Consider the following 26312-nt stretch of genomic DNA (forward strand, 5'->3'; position numbering starts at 1 on the left):
AATTTTATAGGCTATTTCTCTGATTATAATCCATAAATAATTAAAAATTTCACTATCTAGAAATTTAAGCTCCTAGATAATGCATGGATTAAAGGAAAACAAAAAGAAAAATTACTAACAATCAAGAAAGAAATAAAGGGGCTTCCCTAGTGGCGCAGTGGTTAAGAATCCTCCTGCCAATGCAGGGGACACGGGTTCGAGCCCTGGTCCGGGAAGATCCCACATGCCACGGAGTAACTAAGCCCGTGTACCACAACTACTGAGCCTGTGCTCTAAAGCGCAAGAGCCATAACTACTGAGCCCGCGTGATACAACTACTGAAGCCCGCGCACCCTAGAGCCCATGTGCCACAACTACGGAAGCCTGCACACTCTGGGGCCCACGTGCTGCAACTACTGAGCCTGCATGCCTAGAGCTATGCTCCACAACAAGAGAAGCCACTGTAACAAGAGACATCACGCCAATGAGAAGCCCACGCACCACAACGAAGAGTAGCCCATGCTCGCCACAACTAGAGATAACCCATGCACAGCAACAAAGACCCAACGCAGCCAAAAACTAAAGTAAAATTTTTTAAAAATAGAATCTGTATGAAAGAAATAAAAAGGAAAACCCTGAATACCACAGAAACTATGGTGACAATAAAAGCAGTATTAAGGAAAAAATGTGTAGCTTGAAAGCTTTCATTGTAAAGAAAAATATTAAAAAGAATTTTAAAATTAAGAATTCAATAAAAGAACTAAGAAATCAAAGGACAAAATAAATCGAAGAAACCAGGAAGAAAACACTAATAAGGAAGCAAATTATAAACATAATAATAAACAAAAATGGAATAAATATTACTCTTTCCAAATAACAAATTTTTACCTTTTTTCTTTTCTCTATTCACAATTATTTTGTATTTCATTAATTTTGTCTTTTGTCTTTCCTCCTTTTACTTTCTTCAGGTTTACTTAGACCATGCACTTTTAGCTTTTTTTGTCTAATATACGCATCAAAGGCTATGAACTCCTTAGCATTTAAGCACTGCACAGTTGGATCCAATACGTTTTGATGTATCATATCAAAGTAATTTTTATAGCTTGATTATGTGAAAAGACCTATAAAGTGGATCAACTCCTTAATATGGATATTAAAGAAAATATGTAGGATTAGGGATTTAAAAAATGAGATATGACCACATATAAAATATAAGCATACTACTTACAATTCTATGGCAACAAATTTCTAAACCTAGAGGAAATTAAAATGAAGTGTGCAGATACTTTGTCTTATTCATTTTATTTTTATTTCTTTTACTGTTTTACATCAGTTTTAAAGGGAATAAGAGAGAGTAAAAACAGTATTATTTATTAGTGGTTTACACGTCTGCCAGGATGGCAAAAGTGATTGTAACCTGCATAAATAATACACTCAAGAACATTTCCACACTCCTTTGTGGTTAGAGCAATGCAGTTTATAAAACAAAAATGTGACTATTCCCGTTGAAGTAGGCATCAAAAATTCGTTTTGAGAAAGAAGATGAAAGGAGCATTCTCTAACTACTGGATGCCAGGAAGCAGAGTTTTTCAGAATCAAAAACAAAGAGAGCCCTAATTAAGAGAAAGGCCCCACCCCTCAGGGGTCACAGAGTTGGTTCTTTTGCTTTAAACTAATTCATCATTTTCACGTATCAAAGGATTTTTCTTTATCCAAAATTAAAACTAAAAGAGACATCACAACACTTTTCAGAAATGCAAACATCCTGAGATAGATCAATACCAGGATCTACTCAAGGATTTGCTATTTAGGTATAGTTAGTAGAATTCATATTTAAAGTCACTTCATAAAAATAACTGTCCCAATCTTCCAAGTTCCATTTTCTCCTATCATGATCACCAAAGCAATCTCTATTGTTAAGATTCTTCTTCATTGCCTGAATGTAGAAACTGCTTAGTAAAATTCTCCTGCTTGTTTTCAAGCTGAACAGCTTTATTTCTTAAGCACTTCGAATTGTTTTATATTTTCTCCAATTGATCTATTTCTTTGGAAAATCTAGCAATTTCCTCTTCTAGATGTCTTTGTGTAGTATCAACTTGTTGGCACAGGCAAGCAAAAGTGGTCGCCATTTCCTGTTGTACTTGATGGCTGCAGTTGGCACTTGTGAAGCTAACAATCATTTGCAGTTTTTCAGTTTCGTAATTCAGAAATTGCTGTTTAAAGGCTCTCTCCTTGGCACGGGTGGTCCAAGTCAGCCTTTCATAAAGATACAAAGCTCCATACATACTTAATGAAACAGATATGAGTTTCCAGCCTACAGTTTTCCAAATCACTCCTCCAACAACAATGATGCCCATAGAAGTTCTAGACGTAAGAGAAGCTAATGCTGTTATTAAGGTAACCATGAGTTCTTCCTGTGACGCTGGATTGGTAGGAGCAGTGGGAGTAGAAGCTAAAGATCTGGGAAGCTGAAAGATAGGCTCTGATAATCCTAGAAGCACCCGCTGAGCATTTGTAGGGCCCAAGAAACAATGGACAAGGGAAGACCAGCCCAAGGAAAAATGAAATACAATACCCTCTTGAAAATCTGAACATAACTTGTGGCAATTTAGGTCATAGCTGAGATCAAATTTCTTGCAAGGAATCAGTGTATGTAGTTTATTCTGCATACCAGCTGGAAGTAATGGCTTCAGATTTCCAATAATTTCTTGCTGGGATTGAAGCATTGAAGCATTGACTTCATTGGTGCACTGATCAGCCAAATTTCTTCCCATTCCATCTTCTATGTGCTTATTTAACTCATTTTTATATACTTTCAATACACTTGGAGTAGGATGAAACTCAGAACAAAATTCATCAACAAAAACAGAGTCAACAAATTTCATCTGTCATTGCACACGAAACCTTATTTGCAACCTCCTCTGAAACCTCCCTGATTATTTTCTTAACATCCAATGTTAAAAGGTTCATCTGGTTTCGGAGAAAGTCCAGTCTACCAATTTGGTCTTCCCTCTCTTCTACTGAATAAACCCTTTTCTCTGCTGCTGCCACGTTTATTGAATCCATTATGTTTTTCACAGTTTCTAGTATCTGTTTATCTCTGATAGTGTGCTGTTCAAACTTTGTTTTCATTGCTAACTGCAAGATACACTCCTCAAAGATTTGTTCAAAATTCTGAAACTCCTGTAATTTTGCCTGAAATCCTTCTGCAAGTGCCCCACCACCTTCTGGCATCCCCTGGGCTTTGTGCTTTCTAGCACTAAGAACTTGCTCTGCAGAAACAAAAAAGTTACGATTCCATGATTCTAAAGGATCCACAACTTTGAGCTCCTCCACCAAGAAATGTAGGCATCTTTCCATGAGCTGTCTGCATACATCTTCCATATATTCTGGCTCTGATGCAGAGGCATCCCAACGATTATTCAGAATAAAAATATTAGGCTTGGAAAGTCGTTCATTTACCTTGTGAAAAAACTGTTTTTAAGTGTTCATTAGAGTTGATTTGGAGTTTACAACCAAAACGAAGACATCAGCATCTAAGCAAAACTTACCAATCCAGCTATCCAGCTCTGTAGTGACATCTGTACCTGGACTATCCACTAAAACCAGGTCATCTCTCAAGAGGGCACATTTTGCCTTTGGCCAAAACACATGTACAAGACAGCCAGCTTTCAAGTCTTTGTTCATATGAAGGGCATGGGCCAGCTGATTAACTGTCTTCACATTCTTTTTTTCATGTGACCCTTCTGTCATGAGACAGGCTTTATCTCCATCCGTCTCTTCAACACTCAGGAAGCAACTGGTTGTATGTCCAATTCCACTAGGGAGGACTTTATCCCACAACATGGCAATGATAACAGAGCTCTTCCCACTGCTTGTCCTGCCAAAAAATGCCACTTTCGGGGCTTCCCTAGTGGCGCAGTGGTTGAGAGTCCGCCTGCCGATGCAGGGGACACGGGTTCGTGCCCCGGTCCGGGAGTATCCCACATGCCGTGGAGCGGCTGGGCCCGTGGGCCATGGCCGCTGAGCTTGCGCGTCCAGAGCCTGTGCTCCGCAACGGGAGAGGCCACAACAGTGAGAGGCCCGCATACCGCAAAAAAAAAAAAAAAATGCCACTTTCATGTCTCCTCACCAATGATGGAAAGCTTATTTTTATACCTCTGTATTTCTATCAGATCATCCTCAGTAGCTACTCGGTCAAGTTCTGGATTCTTGTACGTTGCTTCAACAAAATGTGATCCTTCTGTAACAAACTCCAGTAACTGGTCAAAGACTGCTGTAATTGCCTTCTTAGCCAGCACGAAGTGCTTCAGTGGAGAAGCAGTTTCTGCCATTATGCCTGTCCCGGCTCCGACTTGTCACCCAGCAACTGCAACTCAGCCACAGCCCTCAAGCTGCCTCATTCTCCCAAGAGAGGCTGGGAGACTGGGCTCTTATTCCCAATTTAAATGGAATGCTTCCAACATACTATTACTGGGATATTGCTGCTAGATTACTTACAGGTGATCTTTATCAGTTTAAAGAATATTTTCATTTTTCTGTTTTATTTTGGAAAGATTATCTCTGTTTTTTCTTCATCTACTGAGATGATCGATTTCAGATAAGATTTTGTCTTGTTCTATTTGTTTTCTGAGTTCAATTTCCATTTCATTATTTCCTCCACTTTTGCTGATTTCTCTCCTTAGCTTTTGAATTTTCCGTTCAAGTTTGTTTTATAACCCCACATGGTTGTGTGAGGATACTGAACTCAGTTCGGAGTGCTGTATTTGTTTTCTACTTCATAGTTGGTTTCTGTGGGACAATTTTTATAAGCTAAAATGTTTCAATTTGTACTTTTTTATGGTTTTGGATAGATGGTGTCTGCTTTTTTCTATTCATATTCATTTCATGGTCAGGATTCCCAGTTCAAGAGTACCTCCTTCAGTTTAGTTCAGTAAAGTTCAATTTCTTTAATGGTCAGTGTTGGTAATAGTGGAGGAAAGGGTATCTGTTTCATTTCTGCAGGATCCTTAAATCTTCTAAATACTTACTTGTCTGAAAACATGTTCATCTCGCCTTAAACATGATTGAAAACTTGACTAGGTACAGCATACTAAGTTCAAAATAATTTCCCTTTAAATATTTAAAGAAAACTGCGTCAGCCTCCTGCATTCAATTTGGCCAATGAAAAGAGTGTGGCCAGTCTGTTTCGCTTGAAAGGTAATTTTCCCTCCAACAATTAGATTATTTTCTTTATCCTTGGAATTCTGAAATTAAGGACATGTGTAGGCATGGTTTTTAGCACTTTCAATATGAAGATCTGGAGGGTTGGGGGGAGAGATACAAGATTTCAGCCCTGGGAAATTTTCTTCTTATCCTTTGGGGCTATATTCTCTCCTCTACTTTCTGTCCTCTCCTTCTGGAACCCCTTTTAAGTATAAGTTAGCCCAATTCTAAAGCTGTCCTAAATATGTCTTCATTTTTATTTAATTTTCCATACTTTGCTCTACATTCAGGGAGGACTCTTTGGTTTTATTTTTTGTATTACTAATTCAATCTTTTTTTATTTAGCTCTTTTATTTCAAAGGTCCTTATTTTGACTATTTCATTTTCAAAGTAGTCTCTTTCATTTTATTCCTCTCTAATGATATAACTGGAATGCTTTTTGAGCTATCTTCTAAATCTTGCATCATCTATTTCCTCTGAAGGTACAGTCTCTAGGATGGCCCCTAATGATACCCGTCTCCTGGATGGCATTCATACCCATGTATAGTTCCCTCCTACAGTGTACAAAGCATTTGTCTGTGTGATCAACAGCATACAGAAGAAATGAAGGTCTATATATAAGATAGATAACTAGTAAGAACCTGCTGTATAGTACAGGGAACTCTACTCAATACTCTAAAATGGTCTATATGGGAAAAGAATCTTTAAAAAAAATCGATATATGTATAACTGGTTCACTTTGCTGTATACCTGAAACTAACACAACATTGTAAATAAACTATACTCCAATTAAAAAAAAAAAAGAAAAGAAATAATGGTTTGTAACTTCCAAAATTATGTTATAAAACACCATGACTTCTGTCTTGGGAACACTCTCTTGCTCTGGGGAAAGCAAGCTGCCACACAGTAAACAGCTTTATGGAGAGTTCTACACAGTGAGGAACTGAGCAGCTAGTGAAGAACTGAGGCCTGCCAACAATCATATGAGTAAGCTTTGAAGATCATTCACTCCTAGTTGAATATAGGCCTAGTTCTTTTGCCTAGAGCTTGACTGCAACTTCTTAAGAGATACTGAGCTAGAAAGACCCAATTAAGCTGCAACCAGATTCCAGACCTTCAGAAACTATAAGATAATAAATGTTTGTTGTTTTAAGCTGGTAATCTTCAGGGTAATTTGTTGTGTGGCAATAGATAACTAGAAATACAACAAAGAAAGTACGGGACTACTGTAATCATTCAGGCAAGAGAGTGGGGGGGAAAGACAGATGGGATGGAAAGAAATTCAAGAGGTACTTAAAAGTCTATGAAATCTAGTAATCAAGCGGATATGAAGGAGTAAAAAAACAGGAGGTTGATGGTAGCTTCCAGATTTTTGGTTTGAGACTATAAATAACAGATTTTCATCACTCTAAATATGGAGTACTTATGGAACTTAAGTATGCAGGAAACAATAGGTCACATGGGTATGGAAGTTTGGAGAATAATCTGGATTGCTTAAATAGATGAGAACTCAGGTAAAAGAATATGAAAAAAACAGAACTCTGAAGGAAACCAACACTTAACGGGCACAAAAGGGATGGATCAGCTTAGATGACTGAGATGAGGTAGACAAGAGATAGGAGAAAAAACAGGAGAAAGTGGTATCCTAAAAACCAGCTTAAGAACAAGAAAAACATTAAAAAAATTATTTGTAGTAAAGATGAATTTTCTTAAAAATAAAGTCTCACAAGTTGAAAATAATTTATTTTTAAATTTTAGCCAATTTCACAAACCAGAGTCAAACCAAACAACATGTATCTAAAGCAGCAGTTCTCAACTGAGGGAGGTACTGCCTCAGACATTTGGAAGTGAGAGCTTTTTTTCTTTCAGTAATGAGGGGTAGGGAGAGGAGTACACAGAAAGTATCCACTACTAGAGTTTATGAGGGTAAAGGCCAGAGGTGATAAACATGCCACAGTATGCAGAACAATCTCATAACCACCCAAAACACCAACAGTACCCCTGCTAAAAAATAATGATACAGGTTATGAGAAAAGGGCAACAAATAGTAAATGTAGTTTAATACCATAACATTATTTTAGTACCTTAGATTTAGAAAGATATAACTAACCTAAAGGTTATTAATTAATATGGCTAAATAGGCTAAAGTTTGGAAAGATTTTAATTAATGTAAGTCTTATAATTTTGGTGTGGCATGATAAGACACAAGGAATCCTTTAACTTAAAAGGATTACATATTGAGCAGCCTTGGGTAACTCCAAGGAGATCAAGCATTTTGAAAAACGATGTGCTGAGGCCACTAACTGTAGCAAGTACTATTTCTGCTTGGAAGTATACTTTAAGCAGGAAACACCATCACACTATGCTCCTTTTTCCAGTCAGGAATGCACAGAGAATAAGCATTACTCTACATGATAAACCATATTATTAACACAAACTGGCAAAAACAAAACAAAAAAAACTACCACATTCAATACGTTGTTCATAAAATACATTTAATCAAATAATTTAAGAAATATATACATATACATGAATGCTATGAAATTTTTAAAAGGTCTCAGCTGCTTCTTATTGAATTCTAATTTCTCAAAAGGCAGAATCATGGATATAAGTTAATATTATGCAACAAGCTCTATGTTATTTAGGATTAGACTATTTTCTTCCGTGATAAAGAAAAAAAATGAGCACAGCAGCCTAATGTGTATAGATTATTCAGTCATACATCTTCAACTCATTGATATAGTATTTTACTAGTGCACACACACACACAGAAATTATACTAAGTCTGAAACTACTATCCTTAGGAAGACATGGTTGCAAGGTTGGCCCTTGGCTGACATATAGGAACGTGGGTTTTGTGAGAGTTCTCACCATTTCCTGGTAAGAATGGCTCACTGTGCCTAAACTGTTATGTAAAAAATCTGATTTATGTTCAACACTTGCTTTTTGTCTAGGATGTGGAATTTTGGTTCACGTCAGGCAGAAGCTGCCTTTGTGACCAGCTCTCTCAGTAAAAACCCTGGGTACTGAGTCTTTAAGAAGCTTCCCTGGGGACTTCCCTGGTGGTGCAGTGAATAAGACTCCATGCTCCCAAGGCAGGGGGCCCAGGTTCGATCCCTGATCAGGGAGCTAGATCCCACATGCATGCCGCAACTAAGAGTTGCATGCCAAAACTAAGGAGCCAGCGTGCCACAACCAAGGAGCCTGCCTGCCACAACTAAGGAGGCTGCAAGCTGCAACTAAGACTGGGTGTAACCAAATAAATAAATATTAACAACAACAAAAAAAGAAGCTTCCCTGGTAGACAGCATTTCACATGTGTTGTCCCAATTAGTTGTTGGAGGAATTAAGTGGATATGTTCCACTGGGAGAAGATGCTTGGAAACTTGTACCTGGTTTCCCCTGGACTTTACCACATGCACCTTTGTTGCATTTTGCTTTGTACCCTTCACTGTAATAAATGATAGTCATGAATACAACTATATGCTGAGTCCTATGAGTCTTCCTAACAATCACTGAACCTGGGGGTGGTCTTAAGACCACTGACATGGTTGGTGTCAGACGTGGGATTCATTAAACATGGTGAAAGCACTGTTTGAGAAAAGGAAGGATTAAGTGGTAGTATGATGAACCTCTGCTACTTGCATGGCTATGAAATCAACCATGGTATGAATCAGCAGCTGAGTTGCTATCTGCTGTGAGAAAGGTAAAAGTTACCTATGAAATTTGAAAATGGCAGATCTAACCCCAAGAAAGTTGGCTCATTATATCTTCTAGCTGCTTTGGCCATGCTGACCCAAGTGAGGAGAGAAAAAGCCCAGTACGGATGAAGACTTTGGTTTTTGTTCTTGCCTCCAAATAAGAGGAGAAAAGGCCCAAAAGTTCTCAAACATAAGCTTTCGGGTGGACCAAAAATGTTAAATGTTTCTGCTGGTCTCTCCTCCAAGCAGGAGGAATTAATAGTTACATTAGGTCGCAGGCCTGGAGAAAGTTTTAGATAACCAAGGGAGAAGAAACTATTCCAGCTGTTTCTTCAGCCTAACTACTGCTGCTTCAGCAACCTCTCCATGCCTCCCACATTCCGGTCAGGATCTCCCAGCAACTGTAATGTTAATATTGCAAATGCTAAATTTATTGCTAGGAGTTTGAATAAATCTGTAATAAGAAAAAAGAGGCAGGGAAAGTTTTAAAGATGGCTTTGTATTCTTTGGCTATTGTACCTGGATGTATGATAAATAAAGATATAAAATATTATATGCTTGTACTTTCATAAATGCTAGAGGGATCACATCAATCAGGAAAAGTTGCAAAATAGAAAGTTAGTGACAGACTTCCCTGGTGGCGCAGTGGTTAAGAATCCACCTGCCAATGCAGGGGACACGGGTTTCAGCCCTGATTCGGGAAGATTCCACATGCTGCAGAGCAACTAAGCCCATGCGCCACAACTACTGAGCCTGCGCTCTAGAGCCTGAGAGCCACAACTACTGAAGCCTGCACGCCTAGAGCCCAGGCTCCGCAACAAGAGAAGCCACTACAAGGAGAAGCCCGCACACCACAATGAAGAGTAGCCCCCGCTCGCCTCAATGAAGACCCAACGCAGCCAAAAATAAAATGTAAATAAATAAATTTTTTTTAAAAAGTTACTGAGACACAATTTCCTTGCTTTTTACTGCTGGTTAAAGGATTAGAATTTGAACTGCTTGAGTATTGGAAACAGAATAAATAAATCTCCATAATGGATACTATTATTTCTACTTATTACCATCTCAGAGAAAAGGGAGACAACATGAAAACATAAGAAATTTCCAAATAGATATACACTTCTGGAGTTTTAAAAAGCAGTTTTTAGTTGCTACTGAGCTCTTGTGAAATCAGATGTCTGACCCTGAAAGGCTGATGATTTTCCAGCATGATGTGCATATTACTGAGTGGATTAATCTAAACTCTAAGACTGACAAAATAAAAGGGGATTAGAAAAGTCTTGTCACTTGGACTTAGAACACGACTGGTCTGCAGCATCTTGGCTTTGCCACTGCTCGAGAAAAGTCACTGGCTTTTTTGGAATCCTGAATTCACAAATCCTAATTGCTTGGATCTAACTCTAAGCTGAAACCTGATATTGTCTGACATTGGGCTATTTAAACCCCAACACAAGCTGTGCTGAACTAAAGCAGGCATATGCTCAGTGAACAGGACATTGACTTGTGGACTGTTAAAGATTTAAGACACCCTCTGTGAAGCCATAAACTGAAAACGTCATGGATTCTGGCTGGAAGATCTAAATCACTTGCAGATGCCCACAGAAAAGGACTCATTCTCTGACAGGGCCATCTGAAATCAAGCTGCTGATAGCCTCTGTATCAGATATACAGACCTAAAGTGCATTCCTAACTTGTGGTTACTGCTAAAAGCTGCAAGTTGGGAGAAAGCATACTCGCTCCTTACAGACTGGATTCATGATCCCCTCTCGGTGATATTTCACTGCTACGGACTTGTGTCCAGCTTTCCGGATTAGTTGCAGTTTTCAACAATGAATTAATAACCTGATTATTTTTCCCTCACCTTCGCATCACCCTTCCTTGCACACACACCTTAGTAAGGCAACTTCATTATTAAACACAGCTATCTCCAGAAAGGAATTGATCTTTTCCAGGCTGCTCACTAGGTAAATGGTCAGGACAAAAGGGGTGGGGGTGTGATGTAAACTTATTATGAAAATTTTTGAAAATTTGGGATTTCATCCAGACCAATTCCTAAACATATGTCTTTCTAGTTAAGTTGTATAAAAACGTTTTTCTGTAAAAATGTTTTTGTTCCTCCTCCAGGTCTGGGTGATTGGGAAAAGAATGAAAAGCTTTCATTACTGAATGGGACACACTGATTTTATAAGGGAGAAAAAATAAAACTCAGCACCTGGTGAGGCACCAGGGAGAAGGACATGAATGATTTTTGTTTTTCATAAGTATTCTTGAAAGCTTTCCCAGCTCCTGGTGTTGGCTTTCCATGCTGTTGTTAGTGCTTTGAATTCAAACTGAATGCTGAACTTCAATCACACCTAGCAGTACTCTGAGACGGCTGCAAGCAGCCCCAATTCCCACACCTTCCACAAAGAACACCTCTAAATGTCATCCGCACTATGAAGCAAATGAAATGGTGTCGTGGATAAACAAACTGTTTGGAACTAATTGGCTTCAGGTAGTCCGTCTGAAAACAAGGCCTGAACTGAATTAAATGAACTAGACTGAGAACTCTAAAGTGAAAGGCCCCATGGGAGGACACAGTGAGGGCCCTGTTAACCCATACTATCTAATTTATGCCTTGCTTGGAGTACCCTAAAAAAGTGCAAACTCTTTGTTTCCAGGGGTACCATGTGGGTCCTCTGAAATTATACTTCTTTTTGTATGTACCCCATCATGACACTGCTTCAACCCTGGAAAATTTTCAGGTCGAATTCAACTGTATGGCCATAGTTGTGCTTTGCCTGAATTGATGCCTCAGGCCATGTAAAAGGTCCATACAGAAACTGAAGGAGAAAGCCACCTGCTTTTCTAAGATAAACCTCATGGTTGGCGGGATTTATTTTAACTAACTAAATTTAGGCCCTCTAAAAGGCATAACTGAGATCAATACTACAAGTTGGTCTTACCTTGCTGCACATGGGGGTGGGGATGGGGGCAGGGGTGGTGTCCTACTGGTAATAGTTTTGCTGTAAAGACATTCTGGCCAAAGGCTAAGAGTTAACATAACAGATCTGAGACTGTATTCCTTAGAAAAGCCTGTTTGGCTGGGATCTGAGAACTTGAATGTTTGACAGTTTCCTACACTGATAGAAAATTTTCCTGAAATGAGGAGAATGGCTCACTGTGCCTAACCTGTTTGTACAAACAACATGGTTTACACTGAACACCGCTCTTTCTGAGAGTCTAGAATTTTGGTACATGCCAGGCAGAGGCTGCCTATGTGAGCAGCCCCCAATAAAAACCCTGGGTACTGAGTCTCCAAAGAGCTTCTTGGTGACAGCATATCACATATGTTGTCAATCTTGTTGCTGGGGAAATTGAATGTGTCCTGTGTGACTCGACTGGGAGAATACTCTTGGAAGTTTGTGCCTGTTCCCCAGACTTGACCCCATATACCTTTCTCTTTGCTAATTTTGCTTTGTATCCTTTAGCTGTAATAAATCATAGCTGTGAGTATGACTTTATGTTCAGTCCTACGAGTCCTCCGAGCAAACCACTGAACCTAGGGGTGGTCTTGGGGACCCCCAACACAATCAGTAATAATTTCAAACAGGTAAACAGTCCAATCTGGAGCCAATATTCCATTTGAATATAGCCACCAAATTTTCCTTTACGTTATCAAAAAGGTAGAATGAATGGATTACTTACGAAAACAGATCAAACCACTGCTGTTTTGTAACAGATTCCTGGCGTAAAAGCTTCAAAACAATTGGACGCATGAAGTCCCATTTGTCTTCAAACTGAAGAGAACCTTTATTCTTAAAAAAAAAAAAAAAAAAGTAATTTAAGTGCAGTTAAATAAGCGTCTGTTATTTTTATCTCATAAGAGACAACTAAAGAAATTCAAAAGAACCAATTTTCCATCAAGGAATCCCTATAACTTAATCTGGTATCAAAGAATCACAGGAAGACAACCATAAAAGAAAAAAGACAGTTATGTGAAAGTGTGTAACAAAGAATTTGGTCTTGTCCAAAGAGCGGTCTGCCCTTTGCCCTTGGCTTCTAGTAGGTAATATCCTTGGGCCCTAAGAATGTTATATCTGATAAGAGAGTCTTTGTTAGCCTGGGGCCTTGGGTCATACTGGATAACCTAACAATGTGATTCAGGGAGGGGACTGGCAAACTTATATAGTCTTAGGGAGCAGGCCAATCCAGAAATAGCAACAGTATGACTTAGGGTAAGGGGTTTGGGTCAATCAACCTGGAGATTGAGATTATCCACATGAGCAATCCCTACATGATGAAGCCTTAATAAAAATTCTGGACACCAAAGGTTGTGTGAGCTTCCCTGGCTGGCAGTACTTATGTGCCCTGTCATTTAATGAGGAAAGGAGAGAAATGGTGACCTGACAACACCAGAGAGGACAAGGGAAGCTCTGTGTTTGACCCTCCTGGACACTGTTTCTTCCTTTAGCTGATCTTAATCTGTATCCTTTCCCTTAATAAACTATAACCATGAGCAAAGCAGTTTTTCAGTTAAGATCTATGAATATTTCTAACAAATTATTGAACCTCAGGGTTTTGGGAACCTCCCAAATTTGCAGCTGATGTCAGAAGTGAGGGTGATCTTGTGTGTAGAGACTGTGCCCTAAACTCTTCACAAAAAGTATATCAAAAATCCATATAAACTCTGAAAGTTGAGGAAGAAAAAAAACCAGAAAGATACTCATCTCATTTTATAATGCTAACAAAACCCTGATACCAAACTGGTGAGGAGAGAACAAGAAATGGTAACTGTAGACCAATCTAATTAGAACATATAGATGCAAAAGTTTTAAAAAATATTAGTAAATTAAACAAATAATACCTCATAATCATGCATGTTTATTTCAGTGATGTGAAAGTGATTCGACATTAAGGGGAAAAAATCAATTCATTACTAAAAAGAGAAGGGGGGCACCCCACATGTGTTACTCATGAGTACTGTTCCTTTTCAAGTTAGGTATGGCCATGTGACTTGCTTTGATCAATAAATTTCAACAAAAATCGTTAATTTTCTAATACAGCAGCACCAAACACCCCTATGAATCACATTATTGTTTTCACCATACAATTGTTGAGAATGTTGTTCACTCGTATGAGATAAGATCCATGTACTGATGTAATGTTCGAACTCCCTGAAATTATATTCCAGAAGCAGTTTCTAAACATATGGTCTAACAAGAACCTACATCAGGATCACCTAGGATGGTGCTTACACATACCTTTATAAAACCTACCACATGCTGGCTGGATCAGAATCTCTTGAGATGAGTCCAGAATTTAAATGTTTAGCAAATTCACAATAAAACTACATAAAAATGTTACAGGGTCTATGACCCCAAAAAGGTTAAGAACCACTGACTAACATTAAACTCTTGTGAAAGCAAATGATACTTCTTACATCTACAAACACAGCTGATCCTAAAAGTTACTGTACTTTCTTGCCCCAGGTACCTACTTTTATCACAAAGTATTCTTATTATAGGGACCCATGGGAGATACTCAAAATTTAGTACTGGGATTAACTGTGCTTCTCCCTTGAAAAACTAGTTTGTTTTTACCTTATGAACTTAAGTGAATCATGTAGGTAACTTTGCTTTCCTTAGTGCTGGCTAAAGAGAATTCAGTCAGATTTGAGATACCATGGTATATACTTCGTGTACTAATCATGGCTGGCTACAATTTTTCTGTTAATATCTTCCTATAACCATCATTTCTTCATTTACTCTTCCCTCTGAGAAAAGGGTGTGCAAATAAACAAATATGGAAGAACCACAGAAAGGACATGCAAATCTTTTCTTGACTATGACATGGAGAAACATAATACCCTCTTAATAAGAGAATATTTTATAATGTCAAATAGGTCTACTTCCATAAGCGATTCTGGCAACTTACAAAATTAAACTTAGTGTAAATCCTGCAATTAAAAATAAAAAACGGGGCTTCCCTGGTGGCACAGTGGTTAAGAATCTGCCTGCCAATGCAAGGGACATAGGTTCAAGCCCTGGTCCGGGAAGATCCCACATGCCGCAGAGCAACTAAGCCCGTGCGCCACAACTACTGAGCCTGCGTTCTAAAGCCTGTGAGCCACGATTACTGAAGCAAGCCCACACGCCTAGACCCCATCCTCCGCAGCAAGAGAGGTCACCACAATGAGAAGCCCGCATGCCACAACGAAGAGTAGCCCCCACTTGCTGCAACTAGAGAAAGCCCTCGCGCAGCAACAAAGACCCAGCACTGCCAAAAATAAATAAATAAATTTATTTTTAAAAAAATAAAAAATAGGGGCTTCCCTGGTGGCGCAGTGGTTGAGAGTCCGCCTGCTGATGCAGGGGACACGGGTTCATGCCCTGGTCTGGGAAGATCCCAAATGCCGCGGAGCGGCTAGGCCCGTGAGCCATGGCCGCTGAGCCTACGCGTCCAGAGCCTGTGCTCCGCAATGGGAGAGGCCGCAACAGTGAGAGGCCCCGCATACCGCAAAAGATAAATAAATAAATAAATAAATAAATAATCAAAAAGGTACAGAAGACTAAACAGGTATGAGATAAATACTGGTTAGGCTCTGAAATCTATCAGCTATGGTAAAATGACAGGAAACACTGTCTCTTATTTGATGAAACATACAAGATTAACTACAGAAACATTTTCCTCTAATACTCAGTTAAAGGAAAAACTAAATAATTGAATTTTTCCTATTAAGCTTTTATAATAGATTCCAGAAATGATGTTCAAGCAGTTCTTTGACCTATTCTCTGTTAAAATGAAAAGCATATAATTAAATCAAAACTAAGCAGCAGGACACCAAACCTACTATCTACAAAAGATATTAATAGGCGAAGACACCTTCAAATTACAAACCCTGATTTATGAATTTTTCCAATGGCTAACTAACGGCTGCCTCATCTTTACTGATGTGCTACAAGTCTCTTCTGCTTAAGTCTTTCATTACCACTCAGAATAGCTAATAAGTCTAAGATTATCTCACCCACTGGCTCTCTTTCACCAATAGGATTTCAACATTTGCCATATCCTTGTCCCTCTATCCTTCACTTTTTACAGCACAACTAATTCCCTCAGAGGCACTCTTCTTCTCAAACACACAGATGGGCCATGGGGAAGCTGATGGGAGATTGACCATGGGGGATAACTGGGAGAAGACTATTCCAGGCAGAGGAAGCAGCCATTGCAAAGACCCTACGGTAGAAGCATGCCTGATGTATTCAAAGTAGAGCAAAATAAGGACAGAGGAGAGAGTGGATGAGGTCAGGGAAGCAACGTAGGGCCGGATCTTGTAGGGCCTTGCCATTGTAAAAAGTTTGGCTTCTACCATAAGTGAGATAGGGAACCATTAAAAAATTCTGAGCAAGAAGTGACACGATCTGACTTATATTTTTAAATCTTCCTGATTGCTATGCTGAGAATACATTAAAGGGGCAAGTGTTAAACCTGAGTGTAGGAGGCAAGGTTAGAAATAATAGTGACATGGACCAGGGTGGTAGTGAGTAGTAATTAGATTTTATATGTTTTAAAGGTAGTGCTAACAAGATTTCCTGATAGCAGGCATCTGGGATGAGAGAAAGGAATAAAGCCTGACTCTAAGGTTTTTGTCTAGTAAAGTTAATTTGTATATTGGAACAGCAAAACAGAGGCCACCCCATTGGCTCAGCCCACATCAAAAATCTAAACTTAAATCAGCCTGCACATATGGGAAACACCTCACTGTCAAGGAAACATAACACCAATCACAATCCTCTAACTCAGTTTTAGCTAGCTAACCTTACCTAAAAAATAGGACCTGCTTACCTTATAAGGAAATCCCTGACCTCCTAGCCAATCATGCCTTATTTCTGTATTGCCTCTTCTAACATTCTATATATAAAACTCGCTCGGACTTCCCTGGCGGCGCAGTGGTTAAGAATCCGCCTGCCAATGCAGGGGACACGTGTTTGAGCCCTGGTCCGGGAAGATCCCACATGCCACGGAGCAATTAAGCCCATGTGCCACAACTACTGAGCCCGCGTGCCTCGAGCCCGTGCTCCGCAATAAAAGAAGCCACCGCAATGAGAAGCCCACGCACCGCAATGAAGAGTAGCCCCCTGGGCTTCCCTGGTGGCGCAGTGGTTGGGAGTCCGCCTGCCGATGCAGGGGACACGGGTTCGTGCCCCGATCCGGGAGGATCCCGCGTGCCGCAGAGCGGCTGGGCCCGTGAGCCATGGCCGCTGGGCCTGTGCGTCCGGAGCCTGTGCTCCGCAACGGAAGAGGCCACAACAGTGAGAGGCCCGCGTACTGCAAAAAAAAAAAAAAAAAAGGAGCAGAGAAACAGCATGATAACTGATAGGGTAAGAGGGAATCAAAAAAAAATTTTTTTTATTGGAGTATAATTGCTTTACAATGTTGTGTTATTTTCTGCTGTACAGTTAAGTGAATCAGCTATATGTATACATATATCCCCTCCCTCTTGGACCTCCCTCCCCCCATCCCACCCATCTAGATGGAATACAGTATGTTTGTATACTGATAAGTATGTTCCAAGATATAATACTGATGATGCAGGAGAAAAGAAGGAAATTGTTGGAGAATTTTAAATGCCCTGGACAGGCAAAAGGGAATGGAATCTAATGCACAGATGGAGGAAGTGACTATATGCTAAGAGGAGAAGGCAAAGTACATGGTACGTGCAGATGTGGGTAGGAGGGTATATGTGGCACCACACCACTATGAGAAGTTCCTTTTTGATTGCTTCAGCTTCTTAGTGATATGGAAATAAGGAAAATGCCATGGAAGATGGGGGAGGAGGTGCCAAAATTTTGAGAGAAAAGATGTGAAACAGACATCTAGGAAAGTGGAAGAATAAATGACTATGGAAGTACAGTGTGACTGGGCTCAATTATAGTTTGTGGTCATGAATTTAAAGTGAAAATAGCATGTGTGTATCTTTTTCTCCTGCAACATTCAACTGCATAGATGGCACTAAAAGGTGAAGAGGTGGATCCAGGGTTGTGGTTTTCCCCAGTGAAACAAGAGAGGAGCAAAGGAGTCAAAAGTGTATTCCAGGAAGAGATTATAATGATTGAACAGAGAATTTATGCTGGGTAAGGGGAAGAGAAAGGACAACAGGATGATGAAAGACAGAGCCCTCTGCTTCCAACCAGGATAGAATAACAGGTGCCAGATTTCTCCTCCTGCTTGAACAACTGGAAAACCAAAGGGGAGTACAGGACAGTGTTTCCTGAGAAAAGATAAACAAATGAGGTGAGCCCTACAAATGCCCAAGCATACTGCCTAGAGTTTCCAGGACTGAGCATAACCCCAAACAGCCTGGTGGTTTCACTAAGTTTAGGAGACAAGAGTTCAGAGTTTGGGGAGGCCAAGGTGATGAAAATGCGTGGCACAGAGTATCAGAAAAAAGGGAACTACACACACAGGGAGCTCTGGAGATATGTAGAGGACTCCACTCAAGCCTCTGACTATTAAATATTGACCTATACATGTGAGTGAGAAAACTATCAGAGAATGGGGAAATAATCATTTGAAAGGAGTAGACAAAACAATCACCAGAGTCCACACAGGGCTAGTAATAGTTCACGTTCTGCCAGCCAGAGTGGAAACACTCCTTAATATGCTAGGCATCTGGCAGTCTTCAGAAAGGTATTGCATCTATAATGACACCAAAGTAGCCGTACCTTCGGTGCTGTTTGGACCCACTCTAACTTTAAAAGCAAGCTTCAGAAGGATCAAACTGATTCCAAGTAACTTAACTGTGTCACAGCCAAAATATTTAAAGGAAATTTTAAAAATCCAGCCCCTAAAACATAAAACACACGCCTGGCATCCAATCAAAACTTATCAAGCAGGCAAAGAAGCAGGAAAATATAAACTCACCATCAAGAGAAAAACCAAACAAAGGAAACTGACCCAGAAATGACGTGGATGATAGTTTTAGTAGACAATGATGTTAAACTAGCTATTATGAATACACTCCACACATTTAAGAAAATAGCAGAAAGCATGAACATCACAGAAACAAAAGTTGTTTAAAAACAAGTATCAGGGAGGGATAAATTAGGAGTTCGGGATTAACACATACACACTACTATAAATAAAACAGATAACCAACAAAGACCTACTTTATAGTACAGGTAACTATACTCCATATTTTGTAATAACCTATAAGGGAAAAGAATCTGGAAAAGAATATATATAACTGAATCATTGTGCTGTACACCTGAAACTAAAGCAACATTACAAATCAACTATATGTCAATAAATAAATAAATAAAATTAAAAATAAAAAGAATATCAGTGAGCTGTGAGACAACATCAAATGACCTCATCTACATATAACCGGAATCTTGGGATTCAGAGAATATTTGAAGAAATAAAGGCTAAAATGTTTCCTAATTTGATGAAAACTATAAACCCAGAGATTTCAGACATTAAACAATGAGGCAGAATCAATGAGTTGGAGACCATAGTGGAGCTGGATGATCAGAATAAAAGCACTAGAATGAGTTAGAAAAACAGGAGAGGGTAATCAGAGTAGGATGCTTGAAACTGGAATGATAAAAAATTTCTGATTACATTTTTGCTTAATTATTCCACTGCAAGACTTTCTACTATTTCTTTCATTACAAATATATGGCATTTGGCTAATTCGGGGTTATAGAAACCAATAAATTTTGTACATGTGATAAATGTGGTACAAAAGAGCATTTCCTTTTATCTTTAAATAGTTTCCTTTACATTTCCAAGGGTAGTTCAAACATTTGAGATCTGTGATAAAATGAGTTCAGCTATTTATACCCTCTATTATTTAACTTCAGTATAGATCACTCCATCACTTTTATCGTTTTACCTTATAACATCTGATTGCCAATTATGTGTCAGGTTCTATTCTAAATATATACCTACAAATATTAATTTATTTAATCTTTACAACTACCCTATGTGTTAGGTAACATTATTATCATTTAAGAGGTGAAAAAACTGTACACTGTAATTAGGTTAGGTTACTTCCCTAAGGTTACAAGCAGTAAGTGGCAGGGCAAGGGGTCAAATCCAAGCAGTTTAGTTCTGTTACAGTCACATTCTTAAATACTCCCTGGACCTTTCCTGGAAGAGGAATGGTAGGACTTCTAACCTATGGGCCAGATCCAGCCCTTGGCTTCACCTCATCAGGCTTATAAACTGAAGGAAAAAAAAAATCTATGATTATAAAAATTTAGTGGCAATTATCTAGAAGCCATAAGGTGGAAGCATCACTACATAAAAGACATATTTCTCTTTAAACATAGTGGGGGAGTGGGAGGACACATTTTTCCACTGAAATGAAAAATTTCACATTCCACTTCCCTTTAAAACTTTTAGGTTTCTTTTGACCCATAAATGAGTCAAAAAAAAAAGCTTTTAGGATTCTTTTATAGAGGTAAAAAAAATTTTTTAACAAATTCTGACAATGCTTGTACTTTTAAAAACCCAAACAACTAATTTTAAGGACAAAAAATAACTACTAATGAAAGAGTTTGAACTTATTTTGGGGGTGGGATTCTTAATCATTCATTACTACACTTATTCATTCAACAAACATCTGACTACCTGCTGTACATGAAGAATTATGCTAGTCACTGGGACACATAAATGAAAGGTCCTCAAGTAATTCACTTTCCAGTACAGTATTTCTTAAATTGTGGATAATGGACATGTGCTTGCTCTGCCTGTTGGATAATACAACATGGCTCTCAGATTTCTGACTTGAATGAATGGCTGGTGGAATCACTGACCATAGAAAAAAAATGCCAGGGGAATAATGCATTTGAGTTGGATGGTTTATAAGAGGTGATGCATTTTGGATGTACTGTCCAATAAAAGCAAATGTTGAAGTTGTAACTCTTGGGGTTCATTTCTTTTTCCCTGCGTTCTCCCTTCTTCTTTCTTTATTTTAAATAAGATAAAAGCTTATCTACTACTGAATTGCTTTTTACTTAATGTAAAACCCCGAGGGCTGAGGGGAAAAAAAAAAAGTGTAGGAACTTCCCTGGTGGTCCAGTGGTTAAGACTCTAAGCTCCCCATGCAGGGGGCCTGGGCTTGATCCCTGGTCAGGGAACTAGATCCCACATGCATGCTGCAACTAAGAGTCCACATGCCACAACTAAAAAGATCCTGCATGCCACGACGAAGATCCCACGAGACACAATTAAGACCCAGCGAAGCCTAAATAAATAAATAAATATTAAAAAAAAAATCAGTGTAAAGTTTCTCACAAACAATTAGGAGAGGATAAAAACGGTAAAGAAAAATGAAAAGAAAAACAGGTGAACAAAGGTTCAGCTCCCTTTCCCTGCTCTAATCAGTACAAAGAAATCAGGATCTCTTAATATAACATGTTGGTTGCCCAGACCCAAATAAACTACATTCAGCTTTACCTGAAAAATATTCCCTAGTAGAAGTATCAGTTCTAAAACAATTTTGACAGTAAAGTCCCACAATCTCTTATTTATAGCCCTGGTGGTTGTTTCAAAGATAAACAAACGTGCACTAGGAAGAAGGTAAATTACAGAAAAAAAATAATTTTTTGTAATATATTGGAGTGGAGGGAGGTGTTATAGGCCAGTAATGAAAGATGCTATATAGATCTTTCTAGAATATATCATTGATTTAAAAATCTGCACACCTCCCACTGAAATTCAAAACTGCTTTTTCAAGCAATGAATTCATCTACAACAATTCCATGTTACCTGATCCCAAGAAAGAGTAGATGTATAACTGCTTATGTATAAATATAAAATTTGGTACTATGTTAAAAAATAGGAATGCTTAAATAAACACATGAGAAACAGAAAACCCTACTGGCTTGCAAAATGTTTTAAAAGTAATAGAGGGCTTCCCTGGTGGCGCAGTGGTTGAGGGTCCGCCTGCTGATGCAGGGGACATGGGTTCATGCCCCGGTCCGGGAGGATCCCACATGCCGTGGAGCGGCTGGGCCCGTGAGCCATGGTCGCTGAGCCTGCGCGTCCGGAGCCTGTGCTCCGCAACAGGAGAGGCCACAACAGTGAGAGGCCCGTGTACCACAAAAAACAAAAAACAAAAACCACATTTGCAATCCCCATTAAACAAAAGAACCACAAAACTACAGTATATATTCGAATACTGGCAATTCTCAATATGTTCCAGCCACACCACCCTTTTAAAGGTGTTACTCAAATATGCCAAGCTCACCACTGCACCTCAGACCTTTGCCTAGAAAGCAAATCATTTGGGTCTCAGTGTTACTGTCACCTCAGAGAAGCCTTCCCAAGTCAACCTAAGAAGAATGTCATTCCCTTTTCCTTTCTGCAGATCCAGAGCCAAGGTCTTGAGCAGGCAGGACAGTTACTTTGATTGGCTATGAGAATGAAATTTTAATTCAGACTAAACAGTACTTTTTTAAATTTTTGGCTGCACCGCTCGGCTTGCAGGATCTTAGTTCCCCAGCCAGGGATAGAACCCGAGCCCCCCCGCAGTGGAAGTATGGAGTCCTAACCTCTGGACCTCCAGGAAATTCCCTAAACAGTACTTAAAAAAAAAAAAACAGAAAACTATGGGATCTGGCTGAAATGTCATCAAATAGCAGGGAAGGAAAATTCAACAGAACATAATTGAAAGCTGTATTTAGGGGAAAAAATTATTTTCTGCTGTAAATAAGTAAGTAAAATAGTGGCACCATCTTCTGAGCACTCTTGATTATACTGTTTTCATCACAGACCTCATTACTATAAAAACTTCCCAATGTGTTAACTTATTTCTCTGGTGTTAGTACTTATGCATTAGCATATAAGCTCCAAACACTAGGGACCTTGTCTGTCTTATTCACTGCTGTATCACTGACACTTAGAATAGGATTCAGCACAGAGTGGATACTAATGTATCTGTGGAATGAACAAGCCCAGTTATACAGATCAAATATCCTTGATGTTACTTACCTCTATGTACTCCATGTATAATGACCAACGTTTTAACCTGAGCTGTAACTTGTTTACTTGTTTACAGAGCCTATAAGGCACCAATTTACTCTATCACTATACCAAGGCAAGAGTCATGACTTTCTGTGATACAACTTAGGTTCACTAGGACCCTAACAAAATACCTAATAAGAAATACCTGTCTGTCTCTCTTTTCCACCCTTCTTCTCTGTCCACCAGATGGATGCCTAGTGTCCTCTTGAAAACCTCCTGCAGTCTGAAATTCCTCTCTTCTAATCCATTGATAAATGAGTGATCTCTAAAGTGTACCTTAAACTGCCACTTCCTGTTAGTAGCTTTAATTTACATATATCACCTCCAGATTATGGTAACTGCTCACTCATTTATATTTTCACAGAACATGAAAGATTTTTACATTTATATTTATCACAGTTTTATAGTAAGTGATGATTTAGTCCTCTATTCCCACTCCCACCTCTAGTGATGGCCAATCTACACACCCTCGAATTGGTTTTCTCCCTCGGCTGTGAGTGTCAAATGTAACCAGGTCTCTAGGACAGGCCAGTGGAGTGAAGGAAGGTGGCCCTAAGGATCACATTCCTCTTAGATGTCCATTCAAAAGGGCAATTTCCATCAACCCAATGAAAAGTTGGGTTCTAAATAAGGCTCTCATTTATGTTTAAATAGACATTAAAAAGAATTATCCAGTTGTGTATCTTAACCACATTCACTGACACTATTCAAATCTTGGTATCACATCCATATTCTTTGCCAAGCATGTTCTACCAAATTTTCCCCTAATCATCACCTACAAAAAGTCTACCCATTCTTCAAAATCCAGCTCTAATGCTTTCTCCATAAAACTTTCCTTGATCATCCCACCAGCAGTGATCTCCTATGTCTATGAGGAACCAATACAACTCATAGCATTCCTAAAGTTCTTGCCTTAAAACAAATCATTAGTACTTTATCTCCTTTAGTATCTGTAGTAGTATAATTCCCAAAGAGCATGGACATTGTTCTGCATTATCTTTGCATCCCGGTGCCTTGCACATGTGTCTATAAAATTATTTAAATAAAAAATAAATTCTACACACGCTTTGAACTACTCCTTTGTATTTCCATTTTCTTTCCTCTCAAAGGGTAAAAAAGTTTCCACTGAAAATGTAGTGTCCTCCATATTTCAGTTTTAAGTTTGGATTGCCTTGTGGGTTGGTTTTATACCTCTACTCCCCTCTCTCCCCCTCTCTAGATCTACTTAGAAGGGAATAAAGGCAGAAAATTCCTCCCTTTAACCAATCAACACTCATTTACTGAGCATCTACAATGCATGCACTAGACTTCTCTTTTCAATCAACTATCACTCATTTATGGAGCACCTACCACGAGTAATCACTGTGCTAAATGGTTAAAGCATCAACAGATTATAAAGTCCCTAAACTAATACTGCTTACAATCTAGAAAGGGAGTTAGATATATATGTAAACATATCCTGTAACTAATACAGAAGGCAAAATGTTAAGTGCTACACTACTGAGCCTACGCGTCTGGAGCTTGTGCTCTGCAACGAGAGAGGCCGCAACAGTGAGAGGCCCGCGCATCGCGATGAAGAGTGGCCCCCGCTTGCCACAGCTAGAGAAAGCCCTCGCACAGAAACGAAGACCCAACACAGCCATAAATAAATTAATTAATTAAATTTTAAAAAATGTTAAGTGCTAGAAGAGATTGATGCAGTGCTATGCCTGTGCAGAGTAAGCAACAATTAAATTCCAAATGAGAACACTAAAAAGAAAGGAGGGGGACTTCCCTGGTGGTTCAGCAGTTAAGACTCTGCGCTCCCAATGCAAGGTGCCCAGGTTCAATCTCTGCTCAGGGAACTAGATCCCGCATGCTGACACTAAAGATCTTGCACACGGCAACGGAGATTCTGCATGCCACAACTAAGACCCAGCACAGCCAAATAAATAAATACATATTTTAAAAATTTTAAAAAAAAAAGACGAAGAAAGGAGGTATCTAGGCTGGGTCTTGATGACTAAATAGAATTTTGACAGGGTAATACTGAGGGGGGGGATTCCTGATAGGAGAAACAGCAAAGAGGGACTTCCCTGGTGCTCCAGTGATAAAGAATCTGCCTTCCAATGCAGGGGACACATGTTCGATACCTGGTCAGGGAACTAAGATCCCACATGCCACAGGGCGACTAAGCCCACACACCACAACTACTGAGCTCACACAAGAGAGCTTGCGTGCCACAACTACAGAGCCTACGTGCCCTGGAGCCCATGCACCACAACTAGAGAGAGAAAACTGACACACCGCAACTAGAGGAAAGCCCATGTGCCCATAAATAAATATTAAAAAAAAAAAACAACGAAACAACAAACAAAAAGTCTTGAAGACTCTGGTATGCAGTAAATCAAGAAGTAACTAGCCAGGTAGAGGGAGGGGTAAGGGTGTGTGTGTGCGTGTGTGTGTGTGTGTGTGTGTGTGTGTGAGAGAGAGAGAGAGAGAGAGAGAGAGAGAGAGAGAGAAAGAGAGAGAAAGAGAGAGAAAGAGAGAGAGAGGAGTGGGGGAGAGGGAGGAGAGAGGTATTAGGGAGAAGACACAGCTAGAAAGATCTCAAAGAACTTGAACTATCAAAGGTATATGAGCAGGACTTCCCTGGTGGTGCAGTGGATAAGAATCCACTCCGAATGCAGGGGGCCCAGGTTCGATCCCTGGTCAGGGAACTAGATCCCACATGCATGCCACAACTAAGGAGCCCACGTGCTGCAACTAAAAAGCTGGCAAGCTGCAATTAAGGAGCCCTGGAGCTGCAACTAAGGAGCAAGCCTGCCTGCTGCAATTTAGACCCGGCGCAACCAAATAGATAAGTAGTTTTTTAAAAAATGAGCTGGAAAGTGATATGGTCAGCAATGTGTTTTGGTCTAGTCCTCAGATCAGAGTTAAAAGATAAAAATAGTGAAATCATGGGAGTTAAGACTGACCCAGAAAAAAAAAAGTACAAAGACAGAAAAAGGATGAAGATTAAATCCTGAGAAATAATTATACTGGGGAGGAGAGGTGAAAAACACATGAGATTTGAGAGATAGGAAACCAAGTAGAGAATGTCATAAAACCAAAAGGGAAGCATTAAGTAGCAAGCAAGCAACAATATCAGAATAGAGGATGAATGTATCCAGGGAGAATCTCCTTTGGCAATCAGGAGGTTGCTAGTGATCCTGAGACTGACAGTTTTAATATAATTGGGTGGGGGTACGGGGAGAGCCAAGTCATAATAAATTAAGGAAAAAGGTGAAGAATTATAAAAGAAGCAACTGGGGGCTGCTTTTCTAAGAACTATGACAGTGAATGGAAAGAGAGAAAAGGGCAGAGGTTTGAAGCCAAAGCAGAGTACAGGTTAAGTTTATATGAGGGGGATAGGTGAACTTTCTTATCCTCATA

The 26312-nt window shown here is 39.4% G+C and overlaps 1 protein-coding gene and 1 pseudogene across 3 annotated transcripts in view; both read right to left on the bottom strand.

The window, feature by feature from the left end:
* The window catches only part of CUL5 (cullin 5), a 96492-nt gene that overhangs the window by 66139 nt on the left and 4041 nt on the right, over positions 1-26312 (bottom strand). For both annotated transcript variants that reach the window (XM_082843965.1, XM_082843966.1), the window contains exon 2: positions 12573-12682. In XM_082843965.1, coding sequence (XP_082700091.1) covers positions 12573-12682 — 110 coding nt within the window. The remainder of the gene's footprint in view (positions 1-12572; positions 12683-26312) is intronic.
* LOC309965557 (mitofusin-1-like) lies at positions 1764-5086 on the bottom strand (annotated as a pseudogene). The gene is made up of 2 exons: positions 4096-5086; positions 1764-3889 (listed from the first exon to the last, which is right to left on the bottom strand). The product of its transcript is annotated as a mitofusin-1-like (transcript).

The sequence above is a fragment of the Leucopleurus acutus genome (assembly GCF_964270905.1).
Source record: "Leucopleurus acutus genome assembly, chromosome: 8".
Classification (NCBI taxonomy): Eukaryota; Metazoa; Chordata; class Mammalia; order Artiodactyla; family Delphinidae; genus Leucopleurus; species Leucopleurus acutus.